This window comes from Perognathus longimembris, chromosome 1 (assembly GCF_023159225.1).
Source record: "Perognathus longimembris pacificus isolate PPM17 chromosome 1, ASM2315922v1, whole genome shotgun sequence".
In the NCBI taxonomy this organism is placed as follows: Eukaryota; Metazoa; Chordata; class Mammalia; order Rodentia; family Heteromyidae; genus Perognathus; species Perognathus longimembris.
In genome coordinates this window covers 20,655,985-20,681,571 of record NC_063161.1, presented here as the reverse complement: position 1 = coordinate 20,681,571, position 25,587 = coordinate 20,655,985, and the positions used below count along the sequence as shown (strand labels likewise).

At 41.8% G+C, this 25,587-nt stretch overlaps 1 protein-coding gene across 1 annotated transcript; it reads right to left on the bottom strand.

The window, feature by feature from the left end:
• Positions 1–1,347: 1,347 nt before the first annotated feature.
• On the bottom strand, positions 1,348–25,174 carry Ube2n (ubiquitin conjugating enzyme E2 N). The gene is made up of 4 exons (XM_048358336.1): positions 24,907–25,174; positions 3,630–3,876; positions 3,296–3,436; positions 1,348–2,079 (listed from the first exon to the last, which is right to left on the bottom strand). The coding sequence occupies exons 1-4, from the start codon at positions 24,934–24,936 to the stop codon at positions 2,039–2,041; spliced, it is 459 nt and encodes a 152-aa protein (XP_048214293.1). The 5' UTR covers positions 24,937–25,174; the 3' UTR covers positions 1,348–2,038.
• Positions 25,175–25,587: the final 413 nt, after the last annotated feature.

The window sequence follows — 25,587 nt, the reverse complement described above, 5'->3', positions numbered from 1 at the left end:
GATCTCAGCCTCCCTAGTAGTTATAGGATTACAGGCGCAAGGCACCAGGCGCCACTCCATTTCTGTACTTTAAACTCAAACTCAGTGGACAATGGAATCCTACTTTAGGTAACTTGCAATGCTAGTTGCAATAAAATAATGCTGATCTCTCAACTAGTCCTGTGAAGTTTGTTTTTTTTTTTTTAATGAGTCAGTTTTTTAGCTGTAATGATACCTTTAAGTCCAAGGATTATACAAAAACTGCTGTTAAGTCTTAAAATTATTTAAATATTAGGGTTTTTAACAATTTTATTCTGAATTTAACATGTTACCAAACAATACATTTATTTGGAAGGATACCAGTTACCAGTCATCAAAAGCTCTTGTATGTTGAAAATGTAATTTTAATAGATAATTATTCATCTTACATAGGAGCACAATAAAATACACCACATTCTGAAGAAACTCCAGAAGTTATGGGAATAAGAGAGGAAAATTCAGATGGGCTACAATATCCATTACCTTAAACTGCAAGAGACAAAGATTCCAACCTGATGTTAACACATATTTTACATACTTATGGCTGGCTACATTTATGATTTGAAAATAACAAGAATCAGGACTTAAGATGTGGAGAACAGTGGGAACAAACCAATAGGTGAGGGGGAAAAACTCTTGTCAATAGAGAAAAAAAATCACTAATACCAAGTAAAAACAAAAGGAGCTCCCATAGTAAATGCTACAAGGATGAAAACAAAACTTGTTACCTGAAGGTATGATGTTATCAAGGAAGAACCCTTCTGATGATACTTGTGCAAACTGGTTGCTTGGGATTTGCTCATTATATCTCCAAGGAAGACACAAATGCCTTAGAGCAAGACTCACAAATGCTTTAGCAAACCCCAAAGGATGTTCAGACTGGTGTTTCCTAATAGCACACACATGAACTTTTCAGATGAGAACCAAAAAAAGTCATAACCCACATTTGAGGCAAAAATGTGGCACAAGAAAGTCCTACAGGTCAGTTAGTGACTGTCCTATAATTTTTAAACATTGTGGCAAGATGTCAATGATGACCTAACCAGACAATACAAACACACTTTTTTTTTTTCAAATTTCTTGGAGGTAAAAAAAGGTCAGATACTGATGCTTTAATGCATGCTCAGGGCCAGTTTATAAATATTCCAGTAATATCTTAAAACAAATTTGCATCAGTGAAGAGACTGGCAAAATCCACCTATAACCATTCAATTTGTCAGATGGTAAAGAATAAACCAGAATGTTCTATCAGTTTCAGTTTTTAAATACGATTGTCACACTTTGGGAAAATGAAATAAACACCATAAAATAAACTGTACAAAGGCAAAGTAGAATAACAAAAAATATTTTACTAAAACATAAGATTTACAGAAGTTTCCAGACAAGCCATACAAAATGGTCACAAGCTTTTTTTGAAGGGAGAAAATCTACACTTGACAGCAAAGTCACAATGATATTAGTGAGGGCTATGATGTTTAATATTCCCATGTTGGTTCAAACAATTGAGCTTGTCCATCTATGGTGTTTAAAGTTAGACTTGGCTAGAGAGTGTATTCTAAAGAACTGGTTAGCTGCTTTTAACCAATACAATTAGATTCCCATAAAGGGGGGGAAAGGATCCCATAAAATTAAAATAAAACTACTTTCCCCCTTAAAAAAAAAAAAAGAATGAAAAACACCCAAACCCCTGCAGCTAACCTTGACAACTACCTTCATTCACAGTGCTTTATACTTAAACCATGATGGGGAAAATGGATAAAAGCAGAGAGCCACTGCTTTTATACGTTTTGCAACAATCCAGATGGTACTTCTAGCCTCTGCTCATGCTTAACAACAGTGAATCAGGACAAGACATAAATTTGCTAATGTGCATGTGCATTTAATCACCAAAGTACTGAAGATGTCTGGCTTGGCTTTTATTCTGTAATGTTTCTAAGACTGTGTCCATTAAATGCAAACAAAAAAGGAAGAAGTCTTGGCAGAACAGGAGAAGTGATGCACATTGGATGATCAGATCGACTTAAATATTATTCATGGCATATAGCCTAGTCCATGCTCTAGCTGTAGACAAGAACAAACATGCAATTATTATTATTTTACTTTAGTTCAACGGGTTACTTTCCAAACTATAAAGAGCAAACAGTGAATTACAGAAATGACATGCTTTAACCTCTTGAAATTCAAATCTTGTCTTATAACTGAATCAGGCCTGAAAGATTTTCTGTATGTCCAATTATAAAACACTGCAATGAAATTCAGGTTTACATATCAAGTTCAACATGATGAAAAAGAGCCATAATAAGCTTTCATTTCAACATGTATAATGTTCCTTACTAATTTTGGTGTAACTAGCAGAAGCAGCCTGTTGATTCCGCTCTAGTTATAAACTGTTGCATGCTTTTACAGAATGCATTACAAAACAAGCTTCAAAAGAACTCTAAAGTGACAATTATTGTTAAATTCAGAGCCTAAGAACCTGTTAACTCTGGCTATCTTTAAACTCAAGGGTCTTACAAGCAGACAGAAGATGGATTTTGAACATTTTTTTTTGGGGGGGGGGAGCAGTCCTGGGGCTTGAACTCAGGACCTGGTCGCTGTCCCTGAGCCTCTTTGTGCTCAAGGTTAGCACTCTAGCACTTGAGCCACAGCACCACTTCCAGCTTTTTCTGAGTAGTTTATTGGAGATTAAATTCTCACAAACTTTTCTGCCCTTCAAACCTCAGCTCTCAACCTCCTGAGTAGCTAGGATTACAGGCATGAGCCCCTCCCACCCCCCCACCCCCCCACCCCCCGCTGCATTTTTTTTTTTTTTGGCCAGTCCTGGGCCTTGGACTCAGGGCCCGAGCACCGTCCCTGGCTTCTTCCCGCTCAAGGCTAGCACTCTGCCACTTGAGCCACAGCGCCGCTTCTGGCCGTTTTCTGTATATGTGGTGCTGGGGAATCGAACCTAGGGCCTCGTGTATCCGAGGCAGGCACTCTTGCCACTAGGCTATATCCCCAGCCCCCTCCCCCCCCCCCCACCCCGCTGCATTTTTTTAAGAGGCTTTTTATATGGATGGTATTGTAAGCCACTGATGGAATGTCTGCCTAGCATACACACAACCTTGGCATTTTGCAAGGCCTATAATTCAATGTCATGGGGGAGGGGGGTGATTGGGGGAAACTTGCCTACAATAAGCATCTAATTTAATTTTTTTCTTGCCAAAAGTGTGTTTTAAGAATGGTAGTAAAGATGGTTTCTAAAAAATAAGAGATGTGAAGAATAAATGTCAAATACCTGTTTCTATGGCTTGGGCTTCATTGGTCTTCCACTGCTCCGCTACATCATTTGCTAATGGATCGTCTGGATTAGGAGCACTTAACAAAGCCTGGATGGATAGCAGAACTGTGCGGATCTGCAGTGCTGGGGACCATTTATCTATGAAGGCAACAGGCCCAATATGACAAAGCATGAAAGAAAAAAAAAAAAAAACAGGCCCAGAACTGCTGCATTTCCCTCCCACAGACCTTTGTGGTTTTATATTAAGACAGGATTTACAATGTTTAAATTTTAAATATGGACTGCTTAAGAGACAAAGGAGAAATCTTTAACAGCATATGATGACACTTACCTTTCAAAATATCTAAACATATTCTTCCCAACTTGTCTACATTAGGATGATAAATTTTGGTCATGAAACGTACTTTAGGTGCTGCCATTGGGTATTCTTCTGGAAGGAATAGTTCAAGTTTAAAAGTCCCTCCCTCAAAGGGGGAATCCTGAGGGCCAGCAATAACCACATGAAAATAACGGGCGTTGCTCTCATCTGGTTCTGCTTTAATGCCAGGAACTGGTTCTGCCAGCAAGCGCTGGGTTTCCTACAACAGAAAAATAAACACATTTGTGAAACAAATGTCATTTCACTAGACACCAAAATTAACTATTAGAAAGCTCATCTCTTGGAAGTAGACAATAAAATAAAAGACTCTTTTTTCCAATATACTTACACATTTTTATTTAGTTCCTAACATGAAAAATTCATAAAAAAAAAAAAAAAGACCATTCAAAATTCAGGAGGCTGTAATCTGTGGACCATGGTTCAAAGCCAGCCCAGGCAGGAAAGTCTGAGACTCCAATAACCAGCACAAAAGCCAGAAGTGGAGCTGTGACTCAAGTGGCAGAAGACCAACCTTGGGAAAAAAAACCTTATGGACAGTGCCCAAGCTGAGTTCAAGCCCCAGTGTCAGCACCCCACCCCACCCCAAAAAAAAGAGTAATCACAATCAGCCAAATTCCATCTATAAGAGAATACCAATGACTTACCACATTTTCTAGCTACATGTTTCTACAAATAAGATGATAATAATAAAGTTCACAAAAGTTATTTTATACTCAAAAGAATGAAAACAGGATTACCACAATAGGTAATGGAGCTTCCTTTACTTTAAACTCTACCCAAACCAAACTGTTTACAAAGTAAATAGTTTTAAAGCCAAGGAAATCTCCCTCTGAAAAAGTCTTTACTTGGTGTTGGGTCTAGGATTCTCCAGTACCCTTTGATTCAGAAAATACCAAAATCCTTGGATACTCAAGGACTGATAGAATAGCAGAACTGGGGATGCAGCTCAATGGCAGTGCTTACTTAACATTTACTCAGTCCTGCAACAATTCCCAACATCAAGAAAATAAGCTGGAGAGGAGGGGGAAATGAGGGAGAAGGTAACAAATTGTACAAGAAATGTACCCACTGCCTTATGTATGAGACTGTAAAACCCTATTACATCACTTTGACAATAAATAAGTATTAAAGAAGCCAGGAACAGTGCTCAGACCCTGAGTCCAAGCCCCAGGACTAGCCAAAAAAAAAAAAAAAAAAGAAAGTTGGCATAGTATCTGTAACCTATACACATCCTCTTGTATACTTTATATACTAACCTATAGACTGCTAATAATGCCTAATACAATGTGTTATGTAAATAGTTGTTATACTGTGTTGTTCAGGGACTAACAAGCACAGTTTGTGTTCAGTGCACATACAAGCTCCCCACTCCTCAATACTTTCCACCTGCAGCTGGTGGAATCTGTGAATACGTATGGGGGACCAACTATAATGAAATGAAAAAAGTTAGAGGTTAGAACAAGTCTGGGCACCTGAACAGGGTGGGTGGGTGGATATCCATGCTAAACTGACAACTTTATATCCTCCAATAACCATACCATTAGGGTTTTTTTTTCCTCTGTCATTTCTCAACTTTCATTCTTTCTCCTGTTTCTAAACTGCCCAAATCTCCATCCTCATCCTCACTTTTGGCTGACTCCTTGCTTCATATTTCATGAGAAAACAAACTTCCCTAAATTCTGTGGCAGGCATTTGTGTACCTACCTTCATGTACCCATGTGCTATTCTTCCTTCTTTTTTCCCATCACTATGAATCAACCTCCAGAACAACCCTGTTCTTGAGCACTAAATGTTCTCTCCTCACCTATCCAAGGACACTGTTCCAGCATTTCTCTCCTCTCCTGAATTATCAGTGTTCCCTTTATTGGGTCTTTCCTCAAACCATAAAAACTGTGGTTGTTTTCTGAATAAAGACTTATCCTACCAATTTTCAGAAGGCAGAGGCAGGTGGAAAAGTGATATAAATTGTCTCCTATTTCTCTCTTCCCCTCCTACCTTGAACACAATCCAGTTGTTGCCACTAGCCTTCTTTACTAAGCTCATCAAATGATTCACACACAATTATATCTAATAGCCAATACTTAATCACTATTTTACTTGTCCTGAATGTAACTTCTTGTTTATCTTTCTCTTTGTAAGGCTTCATCCAACTTTTTACCACCACTCTCACAGTTCTCTTGCTATCCTGCTGACAGCAATTTCTTTTAATCTCCTTGTTTCCTCCCTATCTCCCCAGCACTGAAATGCACCAGGGCTATCGGGAGGAGGGGGGGATTTCTTCTCTGCCTATACATTCTTGTAGTAGTAATCCAATGCATTTAAGTAATTTGTATCCAGCCCAACTTCTCCCCTGAAAAAAATGCCCCTTCTATTCATATTTATCTATTTGACATCCTCTCATGAAAGTCTAATAAGCATCTGCTATGGTGTGGATATGGTTTGTCCTCCAAGGGTTTATGTGCTGAAAACCTGGTGCACAATGTGGACATGTTGAAGTGGTTGAATCTGTAGAGGAGGGGGCCTAGTAGAAAGTGAGTAGGCCACTGCAGCACCATCTTTGGAAGGAATTAATAATGCTGGTCTTAAAAGTTCTCTCAAGGGGCTGGGGATATAGCCTAGTGGCAAGAGTGCCTGCCTCGGATACACGAGGCCCTAGGTTCGATTCCCCAGCACCACATATACAGAAAACGGCCAGAAGCGGCGCTGTGGCTCAAGTGGCAGAGTGCTAGCCTTGAGCGGGAAGAAGCCAGGGACAGTGCTCAGGCCCTGAGTCCAAGGCCCAGGACTGGCCAAAAAAAAAAAAAAAAAAAGTTCTCTCAAGGGCTAGGGATATGGCCCGGTGGTAAAGTGCTCGCCTCATATACATGAAGCCCTGGGTTCGATTCCTCAGCACCACATATATGAGCTGGCCTTGAGCAAAAAGAAGCCAGGGACAGTGCTCAGGGACAGGCCCTGAGTTCAAGCCCCAGGACTAGCAAAAAACAAAACAAAAAAAAAGCTTCTCTCAAGAGCAGGTTATAACATCCTGCTTATACTAAACTGAAGCCATCCCATAATATGTAGTCTCTTCTGAACATGGTCATTTTCCTTCTGGCTTTTCCACCATATTTTAATGTAGCTGAAGAAGCCCTCACTATACATATACTCACAAAAGGCCTGACCTTGACATTTCAATCTCCCAAACTATAAATATCTTTCAAGTATATAGCCACAGCAAACAGACTAATACAGCACTAGACACTTAATACAATCAAAATTTCACTTCTCACTTTCTTCTCCCCTGTCTTCCCCATTTCACACTGAATCCCCAACACAGGAAAAGGAAATGGAAGAAAAATTTGATTGTACTGGTTCTCATCACTGTACTCTTATATCTCTGACCAAGGCTACCTATCATCAGCTCTCATTTAGCATACACCACCTAACTCACTCTATCTCCTTCTGATCTTGTTACACCCCTACTTCCTACATCTACTTTCCACAGATCACTAAAAAGTTAAAGCCCTTATTTATAGTGGACCCCCAAGTGACCCTATGAGCCCCTCATGTGTATATCCTAGCTTATCTTCGGCATCTCAAACTATTCTCCCATACCTGTTTTTTTCTAGCCATATTAGCTTCCTTTTATGGCTTGTTCCCTCAGCTCCTAAAAACTTCAAACATCTTTTTCTCAGTGAATGCCATAATTGAAACACAGATCACATTCTACCCCACTGTACATACTGTATCCCTACTCATCTATTTTATCTCCACAGCACTAACAGATAACATATCTCACTTATTTTGTTGAAAAATAAACACCACAAAAAGGGATTTGAAATGTTATTTAGTGCTATGTCCTTAGCATTTGGAACAACTCTTTTTTTTTTTTTTTTTTTTTTGCCAGTCCTGGGGCTTGGACTCAGGGTCTGAGCACTGTCCCTGGCTTCTTTTTGCTCAAGGCCATCACTCTGCCGCTTGAGCCACAGCGCCACTTCTGGCCATTTTCTGTATATGTGGTGCTGGGGAATTGAACCCAGGGCCTCATGTATACGAGGCAAGCACTCTTGCCACTAGGCCATATCCCCAGCCCTGGAACAACTCTTGATACCATAGATTTCCAATAAATATGTGGGTTAAATATTAACAAGCAGCCTGGGAATATGGCCTAGTGGCAAGAGCGCTTGCCTCGTATGCATGAAGCCCTGGGTTCGATTCCCCAGCACCACATATATAAAAAATGGCCAGAAGTGGCGCTGTGGCTCAAGGGGCAGAGTGCTGGCCTTGAGCAAAAAGAAGCCAGGGACAGTGCTCAGGCCCTAAGTCCAAGGCCAGGACTGGCAAAAAAAAAAAATTAACAAGCAGGAACTTTAGGATGAAAATTTCATCTTTACTATCATTAAAGCAAGGAAAGAAAAAAATATGCAGGTATAAACAGCCTTAGCTTTGTTTTGTTTTGTTTTGCCAGTCCTGGGGCTTGGACTCAGGACCTAATCACTGTCCCTGGCTTCTTTTTACTCAAGGCTAGCACTCTACCACTTGAGCCACAGCGACACTTCCTGCTTTTTTCTATATATGTATGTGGTGCTAAGGAATCAAACCCAGGGCTTCATGTATACAAGGCGAGTTCGTTACCACTAGGCCATATTCCCAGCCCCCAGGATTAGCTATATTTAAACCAAAAAGACTTATTATTTAATATACAGATGACAGGGGCTAGGAATATGGCCTAGTAGTGCTCACCTCATATACATGAAGCCCTGGGTTCAATTCCCCAGCACCACATATATAGAAAAACGGCCAAAAGCGGCGCTGTGGCTCAAGTGGCAGAGTGCTAGCCTTGAGCAAAAAGAAGCCAGGAACAGTGCTCAGGCCCTGAGTTCAAGCCCCAGGACTGGCAAAAAAAAAAGAAGAAAAAGAAAAACAGATGACAACATTACGTTTAACATGTTATTAATATATTTTCAGCATTTTGAATACCTAGGTATGCCTTTTAAGTTTAGAACAATGGTATTTCCAAAAATGTAAGTATGAAAACCAACAATAGTTTTATTTCTACTGCCTTATTCACCTTATACTTTGACTCTACAACTTAGAATTCATAAAAAAAAAAGTTTCTCCACCAGGAGCTGGCGGCCCATAACTATTCAGGAAGCAGAGATCTGAGGACTGTGGTTCGAAACCAGACAGAACAGGAAAATCCACGAGACCTACCTCCTCCAATTAACCACCAAAAAAACCAAAGCAGCACTGTGCTTAAAGTGGCAGAGCACTAGTCTTGAGCAAAAAAAAGCTCAGGGGGAATGTTTAGATCCTGAGTTCAAGGCCCACAACCACCACCAACAACAAACTTTTCTCCTTGAGCACAATCTCATACTTAAATCCTAATGTAGCATCCAGTATGTACCATGATGAAGCCTCACTAGTCCCACCTGGATTCGAGTAATCCCTCTATGTCTGGCCTATATATGAAGAATACAGTACTGATCCCATTAGTTACCTTAGTGGCCATCTATCTGTAGTCTGATTATCAGACTAATTGTAGCAATAGCCCAGTACTTGTGTGTTCAAGTAACTCTGACATTACTTAATAGTATCCTCAAAGTATAACATAGTCTTACACATTTTGCAAGGGGATAATAACTAAGTTGTATATAATGAATTTTGAGACAAACAGTACTTACTAGCAAAGTAGTGTTAACTTGTGTCAAGAAAAGATAAACTTTCCAGCTATTAGTGGCTCATAACTGTAATCCTAGCTATTTTGGCAGCTGAGATCTTAGCTATTCAGGAGGCTGAAATCTGGGAGACTATGGTTCAAGTAAACCTATGAAGAAAAGGTCAAGAGATTCCATCTCTCTCTGGGCTGGGAATATGGCCTAGTGGCAAGAGTGCTTGCCTCCTACACATGAAGCCCTGGGTTCGATTCCCCAGCACCGCATATATGGAAAACGGCCAGAAGGGGCGCTGTGGCTCAGGTGGCAGAGTGCTAGCCTTGAGCGGGAAGAAGCCAGGGATGGTGCTCAGGTCCTGAGTCCAAGGCCCAGGACTGGCCAAAAAAAAGAAATTCCATCTCTAAAAGACCAGCGTAAAGCCAGTCTGGAGGCATGGCTCAAGTGCTAGATAGAACACCAGCCTCTAGTTAAAACCCAATAGTGCCCCCCAAAAAAACAAACAAAAAAGTACAGAACAAAAATTAACCTAGATGAAACAACTACATGATGAAATAAGTTAAATGAACGATTTCAACTTTTACAGTGCACACTACCCCCTAGTGGACAGACATCTTGACTTCAAACTTGCCCCTATCAAATGAAAACAATTACCCTCCTTAGAGTTTATTACTTCACCCCATTTTTTAAAATTAAACCAGATGATCAGACTGCAAAACCAAAACAAAGCTTAGCACTCACCAGACATATCCATGAAAAAGGCCTGTCCTAATCTTGTCATAGGCTTAAACACACACACACACACACACACACACACACACACACACACACACACACACACAATTTCCAGACTAATAGGTAACTGAGAGGAAAATACTTTTTTTTGGTCGGTCATGGAGCTTGAACTCAAGAGCCTGGGCACTGTCCCTGAGCTCTTTTGCTCAAGGCTAGTGCTCTACCACTTAGAACACAGCACCACTTCTAGTTTTCTGGTGTTAACTGGAGATAATAGTCTCACACACTTTTCTGCTCCAACTGGCTTTGAACTGTGATCCTCAGCCTCCTGAGTTGCAAAGCGTATAGGCGTAAACTACCAGCAGCCAGCTTGGAAAGTATTCATTATCTCACTTAAGAGTAATAACCAAGAGATGGGACCAGATGAGCTGGGTTAAAATCTATGTCCTTAATTTTTCCTCTCAACACAAAATTGAATCAATACTTCTATGAAGCTAAGAGAAAAAAGAATGGAGACTGGGAGCCAGAATAACTTCTGAAGGGTAAAGTATGTATCACAAATTAAATTAGTAAGGCAGCCTTTCCCCATGTACTTCTAGTTTCCTTTTTGTTATCAACACTCTACTTACTAGAGTAAGTAGCACAAAAATCATTGTACTTGTCAGAACCTAAATTATAAAGACAAGGAGCCCCATTAGCAAATAGTGTAAAATAAATCCTTACTTGTTCCATGAATAAACACATAAATGCATTAAGTAACACACACCGTTTTTATTATTCCTGTTAACTGATTGGTAACTTCTACTTCAAGAACAGATTAACCCACTGAGACCAGATATTGATGGTTCATGCCTGTAGTCCTAGCTACTCAGAAGGCTGAGATATGAGGATTATGGTTCAAAGTCAGCCAGGACAAGAAAGTCCATGTGACTTTTAGCTTCAGTAACACCAAAAAAACCTGAAGTGAAGCTAGGGTAGAATTTCAGCCTTTAGCAAAAAAGTTAAGGACTAAGGACAACATCCAATGCTGGTGGTACAAGCACACATGCGCACACACACATACCAAAAAAAGTTTAACCCACTGACAACAAAATCAGGAAAATCCTACTAATGAAGTGTGTCCTTGCAAAAACAGTAACTATAAAGGATAAATATTTTAATTTCCTTGCATACTTTGATTTCCTTGCATATCATCTTCTGATTCTTTTGCCCCACTTAATCACATCTGCCAACACAAGAACAGTATTTGTAGTCTGTGCCCCCCCCCACATATACCGGTATTTGTGGTCTGTGCACCCCCCAACATATACATTTTCACACATGTGTACCCCACTGTGTCCTGTTCCTAGATAATGCAAAGGATCAATAAAAGTTCAAGAAAGCCTAGCACCAATGGCTCACATCTGTAATTCTAGCTATTTAGAAGGCTGAGATGTGAGATTGCAGTTCAAAGCCAGCCCAGGCAGTAAAGTCCATGAGGCTTATCTCCAATTAACCACCAAAAGATCAGGAAGCAGAACTGCTAATGATATAGCAGTAGCCATGAACTTAAAAAAAGCTCAAAAACAGTGCCCAGGCTTTGAGTTCAAGCTCCAGGAATGGAACACACAAACAAAAAAATTCAATGCCCCAACAAATACTGATTCAAATGTTCTACCTGCAATAACTCTCAATGCTCATACTCATTTGATAAATGGGGAACTAAAACTAATCTCTTACAATATAACCAAAGCAAGAAAACAGAGCGACAGTTAAGATTCAAGCCTCAATCTGTGTCTAGAACCCCTATCTTCCCAACAGTATGTATTAAAATAACTATGAGGTATAAACCAGATTTAAAAGGGATAGTAACAGCACAAGAGTTAAAGGATTATTTTTAGCACTTCATAATCATGAAAAGGCTCAAGTTATGTCATAAACACACCACTTTTTGTACTAAGAAATGAAACATACACAATCTTAAGATAAATAAAATAGAAAAATAATGATCTGACTGAAAAATTGATATGCATTATACTGACCTGGAATTATCTATTATATGTTTAAAATGGCAAACCATTTGTCCATCTTTGATATTCCATGAAACCATGAATATTCCTCATGGAACTCTGAATTTACTGAAATTTCTTAATTTTATATTATAGCACTGTGGTATCAACTAACTTAGAGTACAGCAAACAGTGTTCTTCCACTTGTTCATTCAAGTTTATTTCAAGCAGTAAGTATATATAAAGTCAGTCTTAAGATGCCTTTCAGAATTTATACGTCAGTCTTTGAAAACATATAGAAGGTGTGAATGTTAGAATACTTTGTAAACAACAAGACCAGATTAAGTGCCTACTTGTGTCTATTTCTAGACATTTACTTTTTCTGGAGAGGTAAGAACTTTTAAAATCTCCTTTTTTAGGGACTGGGAATATGGTCTGGTGGCAAGAGTGCTTACCTCATATACATGAAGTCCTGGGTTCGATTCCTCGGCACCACATATATAGAAAAAGGCCAGAAATGGCCCTGTGGCTCAAGTGGCAGAGTGCTAACCTTGAGCAAAAAGCAGCCAGAGACAGTGCTCAGGCCCTGAGTTCAAGCCCGAGGACTGGCAAAAACAAGACAAAAATCTCCTTTTTTAATCTGCCGAATACTGGCATCACAGTTAAACACAATGTCAGTTACACCTTTATAAAACACTGATGAGCTAGGTGCAGGTAGCTCATACCTATAATCCTAGCTACTCAGGAGGCAGAGATCTCAGAGTCATGGTTCAAAGACAGCCTGGGCAGGAAAGTCCATGAGACTCATCTCCAATTGGCCACTGTTGCACTGTGGTCCAAGTGGAAGAACACTAGCCTTGAGCAATCTCAGAACCCTCAATGAAAATAAAGACCCTAGCTTAGGGGCTGGGAATATGGCCTAGAGGAAGAGTGCATGCCTCGTGTGCACGAAGCCCTGGGTTAGATTCCTCAGCACCACATATATATAAAAGGCCGGAAGTGGCGCTGTGGCTCAAGTGATAGAGTGCTAGCCTTGAGCTAAAAGAAGCCAGGGACAGTGCCCAGGACTGGCAAAAAAACAAAACAAGCAATAAATAAATAAACTAGCTGAACAACACTTCACTGAAATTCATCTGTACCACAGTACTACTAAGAAAGCCATCAAATGGCTTAAAAAAAACTTTAATTATTTTAGATTCTATGATAGAATAGTTAAAACTTTGGTTGAATAAGAGGTTTTCTGCATTCATCCTGAATGAAAACTAAGGAAAGTTTAAATCCATTTCTGTGTGGCAAACACTAAAATCACAAGGAAGAAGTTAACAAAACAGCAACAACAACAACAACAAAAAAAAACCAGTGGACTTCTACTATAGTAAAATTTCCCTATTCTTTTTTCTTCTTACTTCATATATTGTTGGGAGCTAAGAGAACTGGGAACTTGCAAAAACAGAAAAACTTACCTATGGTCACACAAAAGGCCGTACTATGGGCAAAATGAAGGCTATGGTACACATTCATAGTTTCTTTGGGCTACCTCACAGCTCAAACATCCACATATCCTTAAGACACATACACATGTGCACATAACACATATATTCACACTCATATACTCATATACTTTATGGATCCCCATTTCCCTCAACAGAAGCTAAAGCTTTATTTCCTGTGATCGAGGTTCAGTTATTATCTGTGCACCAGAATCTAAGATACAAAAGAATTTACCATGGAGAGAATCCCAGTCACCAGAAGGGCAACAATGGAAGAGTTCTACTGGTAGCACCCTGTACTGGCATCCACAACCAAAGTGAATACACTGGAGTATATAGCACATAATGAATGCAGTGAAATCTACACTGTGGTGCAATTCTAAACCTTGCTACTGGCTTCCCCATCCTCTCATGCTGAGAAATGAACGTAAGTCTTGTATAAGGTGCTCTACTACTTGAACTATACCCCAACCCCTTTTTTGGTTTCTTTTTTTAAAAACAGTCTCATGCTAACTTTGCCCAAACTGGTATGGAACTTGCAACTACCTCACAGTAGGTAGTATTCCACTATAACCAGGTTTGTTACTGGCTGTCTTTCTCTGGCTCTCCAGAAGATTGTTCAGGTACCTAATAACTTTTTTTTTTTTGGGGGGGGGGGGGGTCGTGGGCCTTGAACTCAGGGCCTGGGCACTGTCCCTAAGCTCTTTTGCTCAAGACTAGCACTATAACATTTTGAGCACAGCCCCAGTTTTTCTGGAGATAAGTTTTATGGCCTATCCTGCCCAGGCTGACTTCGAACTACAATCCTCAGATCTCAGCCTTCTGAGTAGCTAGGATTAAGGTGTGAGCCACCAGCTCCCACCTTCTATTAATGCTTAATGAATATTTTTTTCCTCAACTAGTCAAAGCCGGCTTCCGTTGCCTGGTAAGAGATACAAAGAAAAGGGGATTAATAAATTACGTGGGAATGGGGGAAATGAAAGGGACTAAATGGAATCAAAGGAGAACACTGGAGACTGTAATTCCTTTATCAAAAACCTTCTACCTAATTTTAAAGCCTTTCAACCCAAGCGACATGGGAAACATAAATAGGAAGATTATGGTCCAGACTGTCCAAGGCAGTAAACAAGACCCTACTCAAAATACGAAAGCAAAAAGGGCTTGGAGGCACAGATCACAAATTCAAAGCCCTGACTTCAAACTCTCAGTATCATCCTCCCCCAAAAAAACAAGTAAAAAAAATCTCTCACATACACAAACACCCTTAATTTAAAACGTTATGTGCATCTTGAGGGGAAGAAATATATCTTAATTTGTTAGTAGTTTGGATTTGGGTGGAGAAATTACACTAGTTAGGCATTGTGTTTCAAGAATTTGTCAATACTGGAAGGAGAAAAAAAGAGGGGCAAAGCTAGATGCCAATGGCTCCCATCTTTAATCCTAGCTACTCAGGAGGCTAAGCATGGAGAATGGAAGTCCAAAGCCAGCCCAGGCAAATAAATCTAAGAGACTGTCATCTCCAATTAACCAGCAAAAAGCCCAGACCGAAGTAGAGCTGTGACTTAAGTGGTAGAGGGCCAGCCTTAAGAGAAAAAAAACTACGGGACAGTACCCACGCCCTGCACAAGTAAGAGGGAAGAGAGGAGGAAAGAAGAAGAAAGAAGAAAGAAGGGATAGAGAGAAAATGAATACACCAAGAGCTAGTGAGGTGTGGCTTATAGACATTTGCTACTGTGTGCCAATATCACACAATGAAGAATCAGGTATGCGTGAGTGAAAAAGCAAAGGGACAGTGCCCAGGCTCAAGTACCAACACACACACACACACACACACACACACACACACACACACACACACACACACGTATTTATAAGCCATAAAAAAAAAATTTTAAAAAATCCTAGGGTTGGAGGCACAAGCCAAGCAAACAGCCAGTGGAGTGCCAAACCTGAGTTTAAAATCTCAGTACTGACAAAGAGAAAAATTTAAAATCCAAGCGAATGATGTGCTCAAAGATGCTACAACATAGGAGAATCTGAAACCAAGGGCTCTCACACCTGTAATCCTAGCTAACTCAGGTCTGAGGACTAAAGTTCGTAGCCAGCTGGAGCACTAGACAGAGTTTAATTTCCAATTAACCAGCAACAGCCAGAAGTAGAGGTGTGGTCCAAGTGGTAGAGCACCAGCCCAGTACAAGGAGGGAAGGAAAAGGGAAAAGGAAAGATTTCTAACTAAAATCTGAAGGTAAAGCCACGTGTGGTGGCACATTCTTATTATCTCCCCAGTACTGGAGAGGTTGGAAGAGGAGCACTGCATGTTCCAGGGCAGCATGGGTTACAGAGTGAGACCCTCTGTCAAAAATAAACCAAATTATCTGTGGTACAGAAGTGTTAATTCCTGTTACATGTTTTATCTGTATTTATTTTGGGAAATGGTTGGAGTTTGATTGAAATCAAGATCCTGAGCTTCTGGGCTGGGAATATGGCCTAGTGGCATGAGTGCTTGTCTCATATACATGAAGCCCAGGGTTCGATTCCTCAGCACCACATATATAGAAAACGGCCAGAAGTGGCGCTGTGGCTCAAGTGGCAGAGTGCTAGCCTTGAGCAAAAAGAAGCCAGGAACAGTGCTCGGGCCCTGAGTCCAAAACCCAGGACTGGCAAAAAAAAAAAAAAAAGATCTTGAGCTTGCTAGACTAGACAAGTGTTCCTACCACATGTTAAAAGTTTTACAACTACTCAAATATCTCCCTAGAGTTTGGTGCGTCTAAAATGACATCCTATACCTGCACATGACTTCTACTTTCAAAATTCAGCTCAAATGCCACCCTCTAAAACTCTCTTTCCCTAAAATCAATCCTTGGGTTCCGCCAAGCCTTTTGCTCCTTCAGTATTACCACCAAAGCTTTTGTATTCTATATAAGGCAGAACTGGCTGTATGATTTCTACTCATGCTTGCACTGAAGCCAAGCACTCATACCAGTTTCTGCAAGATATAAACTAAAATCTGGCGTTCTTAAAACAAAACAGGTTGGAGCTACAACTGGCAAATTTACAAACATTCCCAAATAATTCTGATATACAGCATTAACACCTTAATGGGTCCTACCACTCTTCATCAATACATCAGTAGGCCTGCCAACAAAACCAGGAAATTTTGTAAGAAATAGGCAAGGTTTGGATCAGCATTTCTATTCTAACCAGTTAGTAGGAGCCACCTAAGTAGGAGCCACTGCAGCTCCCAGTACTTTTAGTTTAATCCTTTACCTGAGCCAGAACAAAAGCATTGAAGACACTGCCTTTTTTATTTGAAAAAAGGTTACTATGGTAGGAATAGGTCTCTTACAGTCAAAGACAAGAAATATCAAGGTTTTGTTGTTTTGCCAGTCCTGAAGCTTGAACTCAGGCTCTGTCCCTGAGCCTCTCTGTACTCAAGGCTAGCTTGAGCCATACAGTGCCACTTCCAGCTTTTTCTGAATAGTTCTTATTGGAGAAGAGAGTCTCACAGACTTTCCTGTCCTAGCTGGCTTTGAACTGAGATCCTCAGATCTCAGTCTCCTGAGTAGCTAGGATTACAGGCATGAGCGACCGGCACGGGGCAGAAAAATCAACTTTTATAGTTGTAAATCGCTGAGCCTCTAACTTAAAAAAAAAAAAAAAAAACTTTCCAAAGCAAAATCCAAAGTTTTATTTATAAGAGTGAAAGGCAGTACTCTCTCCAAACAGGAGTAAGGAAATTAAATCAGGTACAAATACCCTCTTTGAGTTGAAAGCATACAATTCAATATATATACATATATATATATGAGTACAAGATAATTTTGGCCTATTTTTAGGCTTAATTTTTTTTAAATGTGGTTTAAAGCTAACATTAGGATGGCTTCAGTTTGATCCTATGACACATTACACATTGTATGTATTCTGCTGTAAAAATATATAGCCAGAAAGTGAGTGGGTAGCATATACCTATTAGCACTGAGGAGGCAGATGTAGGAAAATAGATCAGCATTCAGGGAGATCTATATAGTGAGACTCCATTCCAGATAGAAGGGAGGGGAGAGGAGGGAAAAAGATGGGGAAGGAAGAGAAAAGCAGAAAGAAAAAAGGAGCAGGAAATATAAGAATTACTACTTTCTAGGTCCCTTATCAGAGAAACAATAATTTTATCAAATTCAGGGAAATAGCATTTCACCTAGCTACTTAGGAGACTGAGATCTAAGGATCATAGTTCAAAGCCAGCCAAGGCAGATAAATTTGAGACTGTTATCTCCAATCTTCCAGTAAAAAGCTGGAAGTGAAGGTGTGGCTCAAGTGCTAAGGCACCAGCCAGAATACCAGACAATGAGTTCAAGCCTCATTCCCGGGGGGAGGGGGGGGGACAGACTATAAAAATAAAAGTAAGCCAAGAGTTGGTAGCTTACACCTGTAATCCTAGCTACTCAGGAAGCTGAAGCCAGAGAATTGCAGTTCAAAGCTAGCCTGGGCCGGAAAGTGCACTGAAACTCATCTCCAATTAACCACCAGAAAACTAAAAGTGGTGCTGTGTCTTGAAATGGTGAAGCGCTAGTCTTGAGTGAAAAGACTCAGCAAAAGCACCCAGGTCCTAAGCTCAAGCCCCACGACCTACAAAAGATAAAATAAAGCCAGTGCCAGTGGCTCAAGGCTAGCTAGTACTCTAGCATTTGAGTCATAGCTCCACTTCCAGCTTTTTGAAGATAGAGTTTCATGGACTGTCTTGCCTGCACTGGCTTTGAACCACAAACTTCAGATCTTAGCCTTTTGAGTAGCTAGGATTATAGGTATGAGCCACCAGCATCTGGCTGGCCTCCAATTTTATTTTTTTTATTTTTTTTTTTTTGCCAGTCCTGGGCCTTAGACTCAGGGCCTGAACACTGTCCCTGGCTTCTTTTTGCTCAAGACTAACACTCTGCCACTTGAGCCACAGGGCCACTTCTGACCGTTTTCTGTATATGTGGTGCTGGGGAATTGAACCCAGGGCTTCATGTATACAAGGCAATCACTTTTGCCACTATGCCATATCCCCAGCACTGGCCTCCAATTCTTGATCCTCCCTACATCAGCCTACTAAGTATCCAGCCATGAAAGTTCTTGATGCCAACTCTCTGAACTTAACAATTAAAAGTGACAGTTTAGGACTGGAAATGTCTCTTCGTGGTAGAGTGCTTGCCTGGCATGCATGAAGCCCTGGGTTTGATTCCTCAGAAACATAAGGAGAAAAAGCTGGAAGTAACACTGTGGCTCCAGTGCTAGAGTGCTACCCTTAAGGGACAGTGCCCAGGCCCAGTTCAGGAATGACAAAAAAAAAAAAAAAAAAGAAAAGAAAGAAAAGTTTACCATAGGACTATAAAATTTATAAACTACTATATATCACATATGCTAGGTTTCTGGGAGATCTCCTATCTCTCAGTTTACATTTGCTATTTTCTTTGGCCCAAACACACACTTTGCTCTCCTCATATCCTGGCAGACTCCTGCTTTCAAGTTTAAGAACACCTCAAAAGATAGATACCTTCCCTTGACCCTAAGACCACAGTAAATTTTCTGGATTCCCTGTTGCATAACAAACTTTATAGTAATTTACAATTAGATGGTGATGCTTATCCTATTTACCTACCTTAATGCTGAACCCATTCAACAAATGTCCAAGTAAGCTGAAACATCTTATGAGTAGATGACAAATGGTAGACAAATCACAAAGCTATCAAAGACTGAAATTTTGCCTTTGGGTTTTACTAGCTCACCTAAGCCACTTTACCTCTGGATTTAAGAGTGGGATTGTGATTGTGTGTGTGTGTGTGTGTGTGTGTGTGTGTGGCATAGACATAGAGACACAAAGTGTCAACTATAAGGGAATCCTAAAACTTGTAGGGGAAAAAAATCATGCATAGTATAAGGACAAATAGCATTTGTTACCTACCTTTCTAGTAATTTCTTAACTACAATGACTTTAATCCCTAGATTTATAAATTTAAAGACTTTGAAAATACAAATAAACTTGTGTAAAAGTAACCAATTAAAACCAAGTAATGGGGGCTGGAGATATGGCCTAGTGGCAAGAGTGCTTGCCTCGTATACATGAGGCCCTGGGTTCAATTCCCCAGCACCACATATACAGAAAACGGCCAGAAGTGGCGCTGTGGCTCAAGTGGCAGAGTGCTAGCCTTGAGCAAAACAGAAGCCAGGGACAGTGCTCAGGCCCTGAGTCCAAGGCCCAGGACTGGCGCAAAAAAAAAAACAAAAAAACAAGTAATGGTATTTGAAAACTAAAGGAGTTTGTAAATCCAAAGAAGAAACGGACAACTTTTTTTTTAAGCAATGTTTGAAACCAGTGTTCTAAAGTACCTTGGGGCCTAGGGATGGATGTAGCTCAGTGGCAGCCTATGCTTATAAGGCATGTGTGAAACACTGGGGAAAGGGAGGAGGAGGGAGAGCAGGAAAGGGAAGAAGATTCAATTACAGCATAATTCTAATTATAAAACATCCAAATAAGAAACATCTGAGTTACAAATCAATTCAAAACTATAAAAATGTACTCAAGAGAATTTTTAGAACAGCTTTACCCAGGATTTTAACAAAAAAAAAAAATTATCCTAATGGTGTTATGCAGTGCTTAGGAGCAACAAAAAAATATTTCTAAGCTGGGCACCGGTGGCTCACACCTGTAATCCTAGCTACTCAGGAGGCTGAGATCTGAGATGTTCACCAACAGAGACAGAAGTCTGTGAGACTCTTCTCTCCAATAAACTACTGGGGGGGGGGGGGGGAAGCAGGAAGTAGTGCTGTGACTCAAGTGGCAGAGTGCAAGCCTTGAGCGAAAGAAGTTCAGGGACAGTATCCCCGGCCCAGAGTTCAAGCCCCAGGCCCAGCAAACAAACTATATTTTCATTGATTCTGAAGGCTTTTAATTAGGACAATGGTCCTGGATCTACGGGACTACTGTTGTTATTCAATATAACACACAGATTAAAGATGACAGTGCCGAACACAACTGGGGGGGGGGGGTAAATGATGACAGGGAAGCAGTACTATGGCACTCTGCCACTTGAACTGAACTTCCAGTCCAGCATTTTGCTAGTTAACTGGAGATGAAATCTTGAGGCCTTTTCTGGCAGGGTTGGCTTTGAACCCAGTCTCTGGTCTCAGCCTCTCAAGTACCCAGGATTACAGGTATAAACTGCTAAAGCTTGGCTTAAGAATATTTTTTTAAAAGCATCACTTAAGAATTTTTAAGTTAAAAGTTTTAGCTGAGGGCTGGGAATATGGCCTAGTGGCAAGAGTGCTTGCCTCATATACATGAAGCCCTGGGTTCGATTCCCCAGCACCACATATATAGAAAACGACCAGAAGTGGCGCTGTGGCTAAAGTGGCAGAGTGCTAGCCTTGAGCAAAAGGAAGCCAGGGACAGCACTCAGGCCCTAAGTCCAAGGCCCAGGACTGGCAAAAAAAAAAAGTTTTAGCTGACACTATTTCTCCTAATTCGTGTTTCTCTGGCCATATTCATATAATACATTGCAAAAATTTGCAACTTACTTTTTACATACGTAAAAATTATCTCGATTGGGGCTGGGGATATGGCCTAGTGGCAAGAGTGCCTGCCTCGTATACATGAGGCCCTGGGTTCGATTCCCCAGCACCACATATACAGAAAATGGCCAGAACTGGCCCTGTGGCTCAAGTGGCAGAGTGCTAGCCTTGAGCAAAAAAGAAGCCAGGGACAGTGCTCAGGCCATGAGTCCAAGACCCAGGACTGGCCAAAAAAAAAAAAAAAAAAAAAAAAATTATCTCGATTTAACATTATAACTACATATAATATTTCTTTCAGATTTGTTTCTACAAAGTAATAGTACATAAAGCAATAATTAAGCAGCAACATTAGAATTGTGATAACTATAATTGTAATGTCCAAAGCCATTGCAGTTGTTTCTGGCATTTATTTCTATAGTGCATATACATCCAAGATTCATTATAACAAACAATTATTTTCTTTTTAAATCCATTCACGTAAAGAAATCCTACAGAATATATGGGGGGAGGAATGAATTACAAGTCAGAAATACTAGTCATTGATGAAACTACTTTTGCCCACAAATTCCTTACTCCTTACCAGAGGGAAAAAAGTATAAAAATAATGTTCACTTATTGTGGAAATCTCTACAGCCATAGCAAGTGGTCAAAAGGCAGCCACTTAATCCTAGCTACTCAGGAGACTGAGATATGAGGATCACAGTTTGAAGCCAGCATAGGCAGGTGGGGGGGGGGGGGAGGAACCATTCATCTCCAATTAACCACCAAGAAGCCAGAAGTGCAGCTATGGCTCAAGAGGTAGAGCACTAGCATTGAGCAAAAAAGCTAAGAGACAGTGCTCAGGCTCTGAGTTCAAGCTCCAGGATTGGCATTTAAAACAAAAAAGTCACAACACATGTAGAAAAAACTTCTAAAGTTCAACAAAGCAAATACATAACATTTCTGATGTCGCTAACATGTAGTATGGTGGACACTCAGAAAGTGCTTGGTAATTTTACAAAACTCAGTAACTAATGTGTGAGGGTTGATCAATCTGCTACACAAGAAAAACGTAAAATTCTATATATATTGAAAAATCTCTCAAGTTTATACGAGGGGAGTAGCATGATCTGTATTTTTTAAATAACATGAGCTGCTCCTTAGAAGCAGGCTATAAAATAGTAGGCCAGGCAACTTATGATAAAACTGAACAGGGGTTTCAGGGAAGTGGGACAATGTACCTGATTTGGAATGTATTTTGAAAGTAGATCTTACAGAATTTGTTACTGTACTGAAAAACGGAATCTAAGCAAGAATGCCATATGAATATTAGCTTTATCTTGCTCATGCCTATAATCCTAGCTATTCAGGAGGCTAAGATCTGAGGATAACGGTTCAAAGCCAGCCCTGTCTATGAGATTTCCAGCTCCAATAAACCATCAAAATGCCAGAAGGAGAGCTGTGGCTCAAGTGGTAGAGCACTAGACTTAATCACAAAAAGCTTAAGACAGGGCTGGGAATATGGCTAAGTGGTAGGGTGCTTGCCTAGCATGCACAAAGCCCTGGGTTCAATTCCCCAGCACCACATAAAAGAGCTGGAAGTGGCATTGTGGCTCTGGAGGAAGAGCGCTGGCCTTGAGCAAAAAAAAGCTAGGGACAATGCTCAGGCCCTGAGTCCCAAGCTCCAGGACTGGCAAAAAAAAAAAAAAAACTTTTAATCCAGGGATTAGGAAAAAAGTGTTCTTTAAAGCTATAAGTGACATTAAACTAAAACTACCTAACATTAAATAAAACTCAAGGCACACTCATTAGAGATGTCCTCTCTAATATATACAGTAAGATACTGTGAAATTAAGATTATGTATCACAACATGAGAACTGTTCTGGTTTAAACAGAAGAATATTAATGCTTAGTGTAAAAATATTGTGTGCCAAGTGAATTGAATTATAAGGATGTCAACTTAATGTTTTAAATCATTTCTGTAAAATCTGATAGGGCTTTCATATTACTGCAGAAAATCTTCAGCATTAGCAGCCAAAGAAAAATACATGTGAAATTAGCCTTCTATTTTAGAACTGTCTTCAGTGTCACCTTGTACTATGTAATTCTGTGTATTTTAGAAAAATTCCCTCCATGTCAATTAACTATGCAATTAGTCCATAATCCCAGCAACAATAAATAGACAATATTTAGTGTGAAGTTTTTATTTTTCAAAAAGGACATGGATAAATGGGATCACTAGCTGGGCGCTGGTGGCTCATGCCTGTAATCCTAGCTACTTAGGAGGCTGAGATCTGAGGATGGAGATTCAAAGCCAGCTGGGGCAGGAAAGTCCGTGAGACTCTTAACCACCAGAAAACTGGAAGTGGCTCTGTGGCTCAAGTAGCCTTGAAAAGCTCAGAGGCAGTTACTAGGCTCAGAGTTCAAGCACCAAGACCAACCAAAAAGAAAAACACAAAAAAAGTGGTTGCTGGTACTATGTGACTGTACTATAACACCACACTGTAATGACCTTCCAATATATATGACAACATCTTTTGAGAGAATCTGAAACAAATACATAATACAACATAAAGGTTTACATTATTAAGACTCCTGTGTTCACTGATAATCTGTTCTACCCTCATTTCTAAGAACTTCTACTTTACAGAGGGTCCTGTTTCTCGAATCAAGCTTTCTGCAGGTGACACTCCCCATTTCAGATACATCTGTGATTGCATAAAAAAGCTCCTCGAAGGCCTAACGGGTCTTCTATTCAGTATACTGCTCCCTTAAAGCTTTAAAAGAACGAATAAGACTAAATACGTGTTCGACCCGGTTATACCAAGCAGAATGAACCTGTAATTTAATTACTTTAAATGGCATTGAGGAGTGTAAATAAACTAATATTCATAAAAAAAACTAACCTCCCCAAGTAAGTTTTCATTCGAACGCAGGAAACCTATCGTGTTTGAGGCTTCAATATTATGTAGACTACAAAACCAAGACACCGAGTTTTTCGCGGCTCCAAACGTACTTGTATATATAAGAATACCAGGAAAAGGTTTCACAGCCCCCGCCCCACCTTCAACTGTGACCGACCGCAGAATTGGTATTAAATTATTTCCTCAGAACGGAGGCAGCTCTGAAAGAGTTTGTTAATCGTTGTAAAATCACTTCGCGGACATGACGAGCTGAAATGTTCTCTAAGGCAAGAAGATCGCGGGTGAGGAGCCCCCAGCAGCCGGGACGAGCATGTGCCCACGACGGCGGCAGGACGCGCAGCTCTCCAGGAGCCGCCTCCCGGGGCGCAGGGCCCCGCCTGGCCTCACTTGGCCGATTCATTCATTCTGCACTCCAGGCTGCCGCACCCCCACGCTCCTGCCCGCGGACCAGAGGGGGGCTCCGGGACCGAGGGCCCGCGCTGGGCCGCAACCCCTGGGCCCAGAGTCCGGGCCGGCCGCGATTCCCGCGCGCCCGCGGCCTCCATCCCAGGGGTGGTCTGAGAGACCGCGGACGGAGGCCCGCGCGCGACAGCCGATCTCCCACTGCCCCGCCGCCCCACCCTCTGCCCCGCGCGGACCCGGCCTTCCCCTACGAGCGTCGCGGTCACCGGGAAGCCCCGCTTCCCCGTCGTCCGGCTGGCCCACCGCGGCCGGAAGTCTTCCCAGCGCCCCCTCCCCAGCGCCCGACGTCCCTCGCCACCACCGCCACAGCTCCCTCTCCGCGCTGCCTCAGGCCTCCCGTGGCGGGCCGCGGACCCGAGGAAACCCACCCAGGGTCGCGCGCAGCCCGCCCCGCCCCGCCCCGCCAGCAAAGGAGGAACAGAGTTAGGAGCCGGAGGCCAATTTGAGCGGTTACCTTAATGATCCTGCGGGGCAGCCCGGCCATCTTGTCAAATCCCGAGTTCGGCCTCAGCTCTCGTCTCCGGCTCCGCTCGCCTCACGCACGAGTGGAAGTCCCGAGCTCCACTTCCGGGGGACGTTGCCGCGCCCGCCGCCGCCGCCGCCGCTGCAGCTGCCGAGGCCCCTTGGGAAATGTAGTCCCTGCTTTGCGCGTTGGTTCGGACGGGTTTCCCTCAGACCTGGCCCCCTCCCCCGCGCTCCCCGCTCCCACCCCAGCCAAGGATTGGCGGAAGTGACGCGCCGCGGCGGGGCAGGGACTTGGCCGGGAGGGAGGGAGGGGGGAGGGGGGAGGGAGGTGGCGCCGGGTGGAGCACGCTCCGGCGCTCGGGGCCGAGCGTGCGCGCCAAGGTGGGACTGGCCGGCCCGTGCCCGTTGGTCCCTTATTAAGTGCGGCCACGCCCGCGTGCTTGCGTGACGTCACAGAGGCCGAGCCTTGGACGCTCATTCATTGGTTAGTTGGTTCATTCAACTGAGCCTGCCTGGCGCGGACTGGCCCTACGTTTTCGAGAACCCGCTGCACGTTGCTGCTGCCGCGGGCGCTTTACCTCCAAGCCCAGCCTAGCCTGGACCTCGGGGCGGAAGCTTCCAACTGTGGGTCTCGTTCGTTACCCTGAGCTTAAGCGAGGGAGGCTTGGTG